The sequence below is a fragment of the Theropithecus gelada genome, chromosome 15 (assembly GCF_003255815.1).
Source record: "Theropithecus gelada isolate Dixy chromosome 15, Tgel_1.0, whole genome shotgun sequence".
NCBI lineage: Eukaryota > Metazoa > Chordata > Mammalia > Primates > Cercopithecidae > Theropithecus > Theropithecus gelada.
Genome location: NC_037683.1, coordinates 66,104,381 through 66,116,966, shown reverse-complemented (window position 1 = coordinate 66,116,966; position 12,586 = coordinate 66,104,381). Strand labels below are relative to the sequence as shown.

General features: G+C 42.3%; 1 protein-coding gene across 6 annotated transcripts in view; it reads right to left on the bottom strand.

The window, feature by feature from the left end:
- Positions 1-5,804, bottom strand: part of PSIP1 (PC4 and SFRS1 interacting protein 1) — a 50,734-nt gene extending 44,930 nt beyond the window's left edge. For 4 of the 6 annotated variants that reach the window (XR_003115916.1, XM_025359119.1, XM_025359121.1 and 1 more), the window contains exons 1-3: positions 5,608-5,736; positions 4,918-5,117; positions 1,071-1,147 (exon numbers count right to left, since the gene is read on the bottom strand). Coding sequence is in view for 5 of the 6 variants with exons in the window: in XM_025359119.1 (XP_025214904.1) it covers positions 1,071-1,147; positions 4,918-4,989 (149 nt within the window). In the remaining variant the exon portion in view is untranslated. Of the gene's footprint in view, positions 1-1,070; positions 1,148-4,917; positions 5,118-5,607 lie in introns of all 6 variants that reach the window. The other 2 variants (XM_025359122.1, XM_025359123.1) reach the window with 1 other exon arrangement.
- Between the last annotated feature and the right edge of the window lie 6,782 nt (positions 5,805-12,586).

Genomic DNA, 12,586 nt, shown 5'->3' with positions numbered 1-12,586 from the left:
CTAATTATGATGAAGGCCAAATCAATTCTGGATCCAAAGTTGTATTTTTTAAAAAACTAATTATGAAATATTGTACTATACCTTTAAAATAAAATATCCACAACTGGTCAGTCTACAGACAGTAGACTAGTGGTCGTTTAGGGTTGGAGAGGGGAAAGTGATCAACAATAGGTTATGATAGTAAATATACTAAAATCTATTGACTTACACACTTTAAGCAGGTGAACTTCTTTGTAAATTCCATCTCAATAAAGCTATTAAAGACATTGTGTGAAAGTTTATACAGTAGCTAAGCAACATTAAACCAAATATTGCCATCGTAGCCACTCTTAGGAATAGGTAATTCTAATCAGAATAGCAATAGTTTTGTTTCTCCTCATCCCAGGTAAACAACACTACCAAAATTATGACAGACTCCAAACTTCAAGTCCAAAATCAACCAGATCATATAGTATTTGCAAGGCCATTAAATTATAGGTACGTAGGAATATTCTTTGGGAAATTAATGGTAGCCTCCAGAGTGATCCCATGCACTTGGCAGTAACATGCTTCAACATTCAGCTGCAATTTTTGAAAAATTTGCTTCACCACATTAGTTCTCTGCCCACATATCCATCAGAGGCAGCAGAGCTTCAGGGACGATATAAACACAAGGAGGGAACTATCTAGACTTCCTCTTCTCACCTTCCCCACAATATACACAGTTTGTATATCTGATATCATAAAACCAAAAATTAGGTACCAAGTAGTCCTTATAAAAAGCACTTACTGCATAGGAATATCAGATAACTTATTAAAACTTTCCCTATATATTTTCATCCATCAATCATTCTTATTGCTGAGAGAATTTCTACTTTCCTTTTTGGTTAAGGAAACATCAATTCCAATAAAAAATAAACCTACAGCATCTGTAAACACTACCTTAAAAATAGAGACTTAAAGGCTCTTTCCAAAGTTCAAAGATTTTAAAGTTTCCTATTACGTTACTATTTCCCCCTTGAATTAATGTCTACTGCCAAATAACCCTGTTAAATTAGCTCTGATTTGCCTTTAAAGCTAACAGGACTTACGTTTCATGAGTTCCAAAAAAGAAAATGGGTAGTTTGTTTGTGGGTGGCTTTACAGCTCCATCAGGAACTTCATCTACCTAAAAGAAAAGTGAGAAAAATTAAAATATTTTAAAACACACACACCTCAACATTTATCTGAATAAACGAGAGCAAAACATCCAAAAAGGATCTGTTATAAAATGGACCAGTTCTGCCGGCCCATAATCTCCTATCCCCAAATCTGAAACCCAAGAAACTCTGAAAACCAAAATTTCTGTTAAAACTCATTTGGTGGCAAAACCTGGACTGACACTGCGGGTATCAGTCATTTCTTTTGTCCACCTACTGCTTCCACTGTTCTTTGCAGATAATTAAGATTATCATGTGCTATTCCAGACCACACCAGAAGCAAAATATATGGTATATGTACTCTCCCTGCCTTCCTAAAATCCCAAAATTTGGAATTATTAATCATATCATCATTTCAGGTAAGGAGTCTGAATCTATTTGACAACCCTAAATGTTAGTTCTGCAGGAAATCTATACAAATAACAGAATAATGTAAAAGCAGACATTGACAAAAGTTTAAATTAGTACCTCCCGAAGTCTGAAAAGCTTATGAAAAGATCCTTCGCTAATATGCCTGAATCACATGAGGCTAGCTGTTCCTTTTTCACTGCTCTTTCAACCTTTTAAATTATGTAAGGCAGAAATCATCAGGTGCTATCACATCTAATATATCCATAATACTTGTTACTTTCCCTTATCAATAAAGGAAAAGCAGACCTCAGGACTAAAGCAGTACTACCTAGCTAAAATTTAACAACATGTCAGCCAGGCATGGTGGCTCACGCCTGTAATCCCAGCACTTTGGGAGGCTGAGGCTGGTGGATCATGAGGTCAGGAATTCAAGACCGGCCTGAGCAATATGGTGAAACCCCATCTCCACTAAAAATACAAAAATTAGCCCAGCGCGATGGCAGGTGCCTGTAATCTCAGCTACTCGGGAGGCTGAGGCAGGAGAAACGCTTGAACCTGGGCAGCAGAGGTTGCAGTGAGCCAAGATGACGCCACTGAACTCAAGCCTGGGTGACAGAGTGAGACTCTGTCTTAAAACAAAAAACAGGCCGGGCGCGGTGGCTCACGCCTGTAATCCCAGCACTTTGGGAGGCCGAGGCGGGCGGATCACAAGGTCAGGAGATCGAGACCACAGTGAAACCCCGTCTCTACTAAAAATACAAAAAATTAGCCGGGCGCGGTGGTGGGCACCTGTAGTCCCAGCTACTCAGGAGGCTGAGGCAGGAGAATGGCGTGAACCCGGGAGGCGGAGCTTGCAGTGAGCCGAGATCGCGCCACTGCACTCCAGCCTGGGCGACAGCGCAAGACTCCGTCTCAAAAAAAAAAAAACAAAAACAAAAAAAAAACAAAAAACAAACAAAAAAAAGAATTTAACATCATATCTATTTTAAATGTCATAATTTTCATAATTTCAGAAACACTTCAATTTGAAAATCAGCTGACTTTGTTAAGAAGGGGGCTGACCATTAGAGGACCTACTATCCCCTCTGTAATCATTATGGTGTTGCAGAAAAGACCATGAGGATGACTGAACTGGTTATTTGTGAGGGAAGTCTAAAGGCTCTCACACATCAACAGAATCATTACCACCCAGTATCTCTAGGGACCTATTTCCCCACCAATATGAAGATCACACCTGTTATCTGAACTTTGTGGGAAGGTCCCGATAATTGCAAAAATGCTTAATCCCTTAAGATATAATTTCTGTTAACCCAGTTCATATGCTTCTTTCTGCTAGCAAACAGCTTTAAGAGTTTATGCAAATACCTAGCACCTATAGCCTTTAACAAATGCCAGGCAAAATTCGATTTTTTTAAATGATTATTACTGGTAAAGGATTATGTACATGAATGTTTAAGACTTAAAAATTAAAGTCTGGGACATGTAGACAGAAATGTTAAAGCAAAAATTGCAACAAGAGGTGTCACCTTTACAGCTCAGACTTTAAATATGTACTCTAAACTCTCTAGAGCAAAGATTTCAAATTTCTAATGAAGACAGAAAAAGGAAATCATTGTTGGACACAGAATACACCAAAACTAAATGCAGCTGTTTCTCAGAACAAAATGACGGGGAAAAGGGAAAAGACAAACACTTCCCTTCCAATCCAAATGAATTGTTAAATAAGGAAAACACTGTGGTCTTCCAAAGGCTACCCTATTTTATTTTCAGTAGCACTCTTAGTCACTTAACGTGAGCGTGGGGAGGGTGATTTGGGAGATTTTTAAAACATTTCATTGGCTTTCAACTGCACTGTGGCATGCAAATCAGAATACAGATGTATTAGACAACCTCAGATTTTCAAACACCTCAAAATAAACAAGGATACCTCGATAATCATGAAAAAGTGTATTAGAGGGGCCTTAAACCTGATCAGTTTCCCTAGGCTCCATTTGAACATGAATTGTGTGCATTATACGTACTACAGGCTGTGGAGGGTATAAAGAAATTCCATTTAAGGTTGTTGCCCTCAGGCTCACAATATACTTGGAAGTCAAAGCATACACAGAGTAAGAATTAAAACAAAAGATTATCACGAAAGGAATAGATTAGAAAGTAAAATATATAGACAAGGATTATGACTAAGGATTGTTCAAGTAAGACTGCACCGAAAAGGCAGACTTTATAGGCAAGGAAAAAAGCTTTGGAAGGAAACTTGTGAACAGGAGTCTACGTAGAGCAGCTAGATGGAAGAAAGTCAAGGAACAGTGATCATTTTACACTTGGATGGCACTCTCAACTCCTAGACAGGACTCTGTTATCTAATGGGTGTTTTCCCCCATTCCTCTTCCCTGCTGACATAACTAAAACTATAGAATTTAATTATTTTTAAGAAACACATTTTCAAAGGAGAGTAAATTAGTTGAAAATAAATGGCTTTGAAAAATACAACTTCAGAACACCATATAGTATATTTTTAAAGGATCTCGAGTTTACCCAATCTAATGGACTGCAACATATTTTAGGTCCTATCTATCACTGTTTTAGAGCCTGGGTACCACCATAAACAAAAATACCCCTTTTTTTAAAAATGGAGCGTATATTTTTAAACAGTCTCAATTCCTAAATGTCACAAAACATCCTGGGTCCTTAATCATTTCTCTGTACCACTAGATGTGAACTCAGGAATCTGGTCCACACCTCCTTTTTGCCTATTGGAAACAAAAAGGTAAAACAACAACTTCAAGGTCATAAACACCTCAAATAAAAAGGGGGAAATGAATTTTCTGGCCCTTCCTCGGTGCTAAACTACTGTAATACTTTCAAGAATATCCAGTCCTGAATCTCTGTATTAAACAAGCAAATCCAGAAGGCCTCATCAAGTACAAGGTATTTTTTTTAAAACCCTGTAAATGCAATTTAACCACATACGCACTTCTCTGACATCCAAGAGTTTGTGTGTAATCTGCACAAATTCCAGATATTTTGTACTTGATCCAAAATTACGGAAATGTCAATGTTTCAATAATTTTTAAACAAAATTCATTCTTCATTATTTCACCTACAATGGAATATTAACTAGTAACGTATTTAAATATTTCCTAGGAAAAAAATCTGTCCAAGTCGGCCAATAAACCATAGAGAAATACACAGGTATGTAGAAATGTCTGAATTTTTATAATTACATGGGAGATTATTGGGTAAAAAACTAAAATGAAAAATCAGGTTACAAATGAGACTAAAGCGAGGGAGAGAAAGGACAGAGGAAAAAAATGAAGAGACACGGTGGGCAGCAGGCCTCCGGGGAAGAGGGTAGCACTGCTAAGCGCAAGGGCTACAAATCACTTACTCGAGCTGGCCAATGGGGATAACCTTTCATCTTGGCGAAGATGAGGTCTCCAGGTTTGAAATCGCGAGTCATGTTTCGGGGGCGAGACCGGGGGTCCGAAGCCCGGGAGGCAGCGAGGAGATGCGGCGGCGCGGGGATGCGGGCGGCGGACACTGGCCGCCCACGGGCGGGGGATGATGCCTCGGGGCGTCCCGACGCGCCTGCCAGGGAGAGCACCGAGGGCTGTTAAAGCGAAGAACCCCGAAGGGAGGGGCCGCAAGGGGAGGGGGAGGGGAGCCGGCGGGGGGGGGTGGCAGAGCGAGGGGAGGGCCGCCTCCCGCTCCTCCCCCGCCAGTGCGCTGCCTCCGCGCCGGGGCAGGTCCTCCGCCCCGCCACCGAAGAGACGCCACCACCTGAGGCGGGGATGCTGCCCGGCCCGAAATCTCCCGTCCGCTCGCCCCATCTTTCTCCGGGCTTTTTCCACCGGGCTTAAGCCCTAGAAGGGAGGGGTTGCATGGGAGAGAAAAAGGCAGGGATTCCGAGAGGCGAGCGGCCCCCTTCCGCCCACGCAAGGCCTCCCCCGCAACCTGCTGCCCAGCGACTGCAGCCTCGGCCCCCTCGGCTCCCGGGCGGGCCGCGTCCACTTCTCCGCTACAGCCAGGAGCGAGGCCACCGAGGGGGGGGCGGGGCGAGTCCCCGTCGCCCGCTCACCTGCCGGGGCCGCGGGCGCCGACGCTGCGGTTGCTGGCCGGTCGCCTTTACCCGCGTCCACGCAAGCCACCTGCGCCACCAGCTGCCGCAGAGGCGTCTCAACGACTCGGAATCGCAACCGCGCCGCCGCTGCCGCCGCCGTAGCTGCGCTGCTCCCGCGCGGCTCCCGCTCGGCGCCCGCTAGCACTGGGGCGCGACCACCTGCTTACCGAGAGAGGGGGGATGATGCAGCACCCGGCGAAGGCGTGTGGCTCCGAAGCCGATTTTCTGAAAACCCTAAGTCCCCAAGTTCGCTTTCATGTAACAAGTGCGTGCAGATGGAGAGGGAGACGCAAGCGAAGAAGAAAGGACTGGGCGAAAATAGCTCGGCCTGCCGCAAGTTCCCCCTGCGGTTTGCAGAGTGGTCGGGCCCGGCCCGCCCCTGCTGGCCTCTCTGCGTGTGTGTATTTGTATGTGTACTGTATGTAAAAGGCGGGGAGGGAGGAAATGATTGTTGTGGACGCGGTTTGGGGGCGGGTATCCGGGCCTGTATCCCTTGGCTGCGTGTTAGGGAGAAACTGGCAGTAAAGCTTCATGTTCTTGTATCGTTTTCCAGGGTGGGGAGGCTTGAAGGCTGCTTTTGCGCGGTTTGCATCATCCAAAAAAGAAGAGCTGTACGAAAACCCAAAGATGAAATTGGAGCATGCGGCGGTTGCAGGGTGTGCTGCATGTAGGCCTCTTGCACCTCGCTGAATGGGCCTCGTAGTCTCCTTTTCCTTGAAATTGTAATATGAGAGAGCCCTATTTGATTTCTTTTACATTTGAATCACCAAGAACTATTAAGAAAAATGCAACCCTACCGAATGCAAAATGCGAAGGGTGGAAAACAATGACAGGAAAACAGAAATCTTTTAGATAGGATGTGGGTTCGGGCCCTAACTAAATTTTAGCTGCATCTAAATTTTTTCTCCCTAGTAGAATAGGAGCTGGTAGGTGGTACAATGTATAAGTGTTACTAAACCTCAAATATTTTCTCTCTTAAAATGCTCTTCAAGGGATTTTAAAGATTATTTTATTTTTTGATCCTTTAGAGAGGCTGAAAATATTTTTAAACAGAATGTTAAGACATAAAAATAGGAATAATAAGACATATATTAGCACCTAGATAATACTGCTTTAAATACGGGACTCAACTGGAAATGAATTAGGAAAAGTTGTTTTGAGCTGGTAAAAATTGAGAATTTTTTGAAAGCAATACAGCATGTCTTTAAATAGGAATGAAAGAAGACCGTCCCAAAGTAAAATGTCCTGCAAGGAGTTTCGAGAAACTATACCTGGGCAATACACGGAGGGTTCCAAGTGGAGCCAAAAGAGAAATTGGCTGGCAAAGGAGAAGGAAGGGTTGGTGATATGTCTTGAAGCTTCTCATTCTAAATTTGAATTTCATGTGTGTAGTAGGAAGCTACTATAGGTTGCTGAGCAAGAAAGGGGTAAAAATGATTATTTAACCAGTTCTTGATGTTTCAAGGTAAATTATAGTAGAAAGAGGCTGGGGGTAAGTGGAGTACTCACGAAATGACCCATTTCTCAGTGAGACTGGTGACTAAGAAAGGGGAAGGAAGAGCACAACTAAGTAATTACACAACGGAATAGTTGTCAGGTGTTGGCTATAAATTATGCATAAGAAAATGTGGAAAAAGATGTATTGAAGAAAAGCCCAAGATACAGAGTGAGAGACCAAAGCATCATCCAGCAATAATTTTTGTGTGTGTGTTTGTGTTCACTTTATTTGTTCAAAACCCTGTAAGGCCTTGCTACCTCAAGTGTGGTCCAGGGCCCAGCAGCAAGGGCTACCTGGGAGCTCAGGTAAAGCTCAGCCCTTCCGGAGGCCTTCTAAATCACAATCTGCGTTTTAACAGGATCCCTAGGTGATTCTTACGCATATTCAGTTTGAGAAATTGCTTTAGAGGATACCTCAGACTGTAAGAACTTCAAACTAAGGAAAACAGACATAAAATAAGTTATAATTAATGTTAAAGATAACTTTCCATTAGTACTAATGGTAGGACCAACAAGTAAAGAGGGGGTAGTTAGTGTTGGGGGGGACCTCAGAAAAGAAAAAACCAAGAGAAAATGGAAAAGTGTTGATGTTTTAGTATTACTGGGTTTTTTTGTTTTTTTGTTTTTTTAAAAAGGAAGTACCATACTTAGCTCTTGCTGCCTTTAAGTTTTGTCCGTTTCAACCTGTGGTAGTTTGTAGACAACAGGAGATACCCTTTAAACAATAAAGGCAAAACAGGTGGTGGTTTAAGCTTCCAAAGAACAAAAGCCCAGGATCCCTGGGAGCAACAGTTCTGAATCTGAGAGGAAAGGGGGAGGGGAGGGCAGGGAACAGGGAAGGAAAGCTGGGCACATCCTAGCGACTTGGAGAACTTTTCTGTGCTCTTCTCCAGCTGTGATCTTTTCCAGCCATGCTTGGTGCAGCCCTCCCCCATAGTCAGCCGCCTTAGTGGGGATGCTTGAAAAAGTATACCAAAATGGAGATCAGAGGAGCAATGGGAAAAGTTATAAGGAGAAAGAATATAATTTCCAAAACAACTGAAGAAAAGGTGGGGGGCAGGAAAATCTAAATGAGTTGAGGCAGGAACTTGGCCTACATTCTCTCATTTAACCAAAGTGCCACTATCCCCATTTCACAGATGAGAAAATAGGCTCACAGGAGATAAGCAACTTGCCCAAGATCACACTCTAGTCCAGGGGCCGAAGTAACATTCTGGCCCCTCTGGCTAGCTGCCCATGCCTTTTCGCGATTCCACATCGCCTCTAGGTGGGGCAGGGAGTCAGCAAGGCTGAAGGAGGAGTGGCTTATAATTAGAAAAAGATGCTGGAAGGAAAAGCAGCCCAGTACTTACTCTTCCACCTTCCGCCTTTGGGCTTGAAAGTATTCCCAGCTTAAAATTGCCTAACAACCTCCCTCCACGCCATGCCATTCCCCAGCTTGTCCCCAGCACTTAACTCCTTCTGGTCCTGAGAAACTCAACCCAAAAATCACCTCTGGAAAGGCTGTGACCTAATCTTAGAGTAACAATTTCTTATTTACACTCTTTCCTACTAATCTGTAAACTGCTTAGAAGTCGGCACTATCTTATTCATCGGTGCAGGTACTCAATAAAAAAGTGCCGGGCATGGTGGCTCATGCCTGTAATCCCAGCACTTTGGGAGGCCAAGGCAGGCGGATCACAAGGTAAGACCAGCCTGGCCAATATGGTGAAACCCCATCTCTACTAAAAATACAAAAATTAGCCGGGCGTGGTGGTGCGCGCCTGTTAATCCCAGCTACTCAGAAGGCTGAGGCAGGAGAATCCCTTGAACCTGGGAGGCAGAGGTTGCAGTGAACCAAGATAACCCCAATGCACTCCAGCCAGGGCAACAGAGCAAGACTCTGTCTCAAAAAAAAACAATTTGTTTTCAAAAATGTTTATTGAATGAATGAGAGGGAGTGGCAAGTGAAAAACCCCAACAGACTCATTAATCCTTTAGGGTGAGAAAGCAGGTAAGTATGACACATGAAAGTTTTTGTTTTGACTTTATGAACTTTTCTGGTACAGTGCTTGAAGGTTAACCCTTTAACAGCAGTGACATTTTTCACTCACTACAAATACATTCATTTTAACCATTTTAATGAAAATCTTTCTAAATGAGATCTCTATTCTAAAGTAGCAACAGTCTCTTCCTTCGTATCTTTTACATAATTTCCTACCTTGATACACAGTGTTAGTGATGCACCTTCAACTTATTGGTATGAACAAGTATTGAACGGTTTTCTCATGTTTTATATGTAAATCCTCATGGTGGGTAAATAGTGGGAAGTTAGCAAGAATATGGGGGAAATAAAGAGCATTAATCAAAGAGCTAGTTTAGTTGGGGATGTCATAAATCCAATCTAGGTCTTGCTTCCCATGAAAATCAATAAGCATTTGAAGCTTTGGCTCTTAGGTAGGCAAAAGCGAAGATGTACTAGCTTATGAGCTGATAACTAGGTTTACTGCTGAGCTGCTTTACCAATGTTTAGAAGAGAGTTGTTTTCGGCACATGAGATGAGAGAAGTCTTAAGGAATCTGAATGCTCTTTAGAAAGACTAGAAAGAAGCAAGGCAAAGACAGAGTTTGACAGTTGACCTGTGTGTACTATTGGTGCCTTTTGTGAAGACTGCCTAGACTGTGGGCTGTTCTAGTGGGAATTTTTTTTTTTTTTTTTTTTTAGATGGAGTCTCGCTCTGTCACACAGGCTAGAGTGCACTGGCACAACCTCAGCCTGCTGTAACCTCCACCTCCTGAATTCAAGCAATTATCCTGCCTCAGCCTCCCAAGTAGCTGGGATTACAAGCGCCCACCACCACACCCAGGTATTTTTTTTGTATTTTTAGTAGAGACAGGGTTTCACCATGTTGGCCAGGCTGGTTTTGAACTACTGACCTCAAGTCGTCCGTCCACCTCGGCCTCCCAAAGTGCTAGGATTACAGGAGTGAGCCACCGCACCCGGCATTGTTTGTTTTTTTTTTTTCTTTTTTTTTTTTTTTTTGAGACAGAATATCACCCTGTTGCCCAGGCTGGAGTGCAGTGGTGCAGTCGTGGCTCACTGCAACCTCCACCTAGGTTCAAGCGATTCTCCTGCCTCAGCTTCCCAAGTAGCTGGGATTACAGGCTTGTGCCACCATGCCTGGCTAATTTTTTTTTTGTAGTTTTAGGAGAGATGGGGTTTTGCCGCGTTGGCCAGACTGGTCTCGAACCCATGACCTCAGGTGATCTGCCCTCCGTGGCTTCCCAGAGTGCTGGGATTACAGGTGTGAGTCACAGTGCCCAACCTCCAGTGGGATTTTTTTTTTAATCACTAGATGACCTGATTACTTTTCATCTCAGGTACTTGGTTTGCTGCTTTCTTATATCTCCATCTCCAGTCTCAGTTAAGGCTTCTCTTATCCCACATGTGTGTATGCCATACTCCTCTTTGACTCTGCTGCCTGATTTTGCCTTTGTCCATTCTTCATCTTATTCCTTTGTCTACATTCTTTCTCATTCTCCTCCGTGTTCTTACTCCGTGATTTTGGTGTGTGAGGTGTGTAGCTTTGAAAGTAAAATGATCTCTTGCTCTGGTCAATAGACCTACCAACCTACTGATGTCTTTTATTGTCTTTGTGCCATTGATTCTTCTAGGTCAGCTTTCTCAGAGTGTTTTTTGAGAACAATAGTATAGCTTGAGAAGTTAAAAGGCGTAAATTAGGGAAAAGGAAATTCTATAGGCAAGTGAATTTGAGAAACACCAAGTCAAAGTTGCATGGCTTTCTTTAAAGTAAGACATCTCAAAGCTGTTAATATATTAAATTTGCTTTGTGAATTTCTAAAATGGGTTTTTAGCCATCAGTCTAAAGTTATTTGATAATGGAACCCCCCTTTCTTTTTTCCTGGAAAACCCTCACCTAGGACTAGTGATGGTAAATATTGTACCATGCAACATTTTGGCGATGTGCTTTCTTATGAGCTCATTGATAAGCAGGGGATGTGAGGTTGAGCTCTGATAGCCAGACAGACACCAGAGGCTTTACTTTAAACGCAAATTTAATGTATCTTAATATTTAGGAAAAGTAACTCACATGCTCAATGTTCAATTGCAAAGAAAAAACTAATAGTTACAACTTTGATATGACATAAGAAAAGAGAGCACAGGCTTTGGAGTCAAGCATGAGTTCTGATCATGGCTCTGTCACTTTCCACAAGTGCTATTAGGCAACTCCTTTAACTTCATGTACTTATTTTCTTATCAGTGAAATGTGAATAAGGACACTTGCCTTGGAGGGCTATTGTGAGGATTAAATTAGATCATACATATATAATGTGCATATTAGTATCTTAGCCATATTTACAACCTAGGGGAAAAATAAATAATTATCTTCCATGTATGCATAGGGTTATGCTGTGACTGGGTCTAAAATCCAACTAGATATAGAGGGAAAAGTTCTGTATGAAAACTTCACTTCTAAGGACTGCTGAATGACAAATTACTGGTTTGACTTTGCTGTTTGGGGATTTTTTTTTTTTTTCTTGTTGGATTGGTCTTTTTTTATTATGATTTTTTGAGACAGAGTCTTGCTGTGTTGCCCAGGCCAGAGTACAGTGGCCTGATCTCGGCTCACTGCATCCTCAAACTCCCAGGCTCAAGTGATCCTTGCCTCTCAACGTCTGGAGTAGTTGGGAATACAGTCACATACCACTATCCCCAGCTATTTTTTTTTTTTTTAATTTTTTGTAGAGATAAGGTCTCCCTATGTTGCCCAGGCTGATCTGAAACTCCTGGTCTCAAGGAATCCTCCTGCTTCGGCCTCCCAGAATTGTAGGATTATGGGCGTAAGCCACAGTGCCTGGCCTGGGTTTTTGTTTTTTTTTTTGTTTTGTTTTTTGTTTTTTTTTGTTTTTGTTTTTGTTTTTTTAAGATTTTATTTTTTTGAGAGCAGTTTCAGATTCACAGCAAAATTGAGAAGATACAGATGTATCCCATGTGCCCTCTACCCCTACACCTGCATAGCCTGTGTCATTATCAACATCGCCCACTAAAGTGTTACATTTTTTATGATCGATGAAACTACATTGACATATCACCCAAAGTCCATAGTTTACATTAGGGTTCACTATTGCTTTGTGCATTCTGTGGGTTTGGACAAATTTATGATGACATGTATCTGCCACTGTAACATCATACAGAATGAGGCAGTTTCACTGCCCTCAAAATCCTTTCTGCCCTGCCTATTCATCCATCCATTCCCCAAGTCATGGCAACCACTTATCTTTTTACTGTCTTCATACTTTCACCTTTTCCAAATCATACAGTATGTAACCTTTTCAGATTGGCTTCTTTCACTTGGTAATCTGCATTTAAGTTTCCTCCATGTTTTTGCATGGCTTAATAGGTAATTTCTTTTTAGTTCCAAATCATATTCCATTGTTTA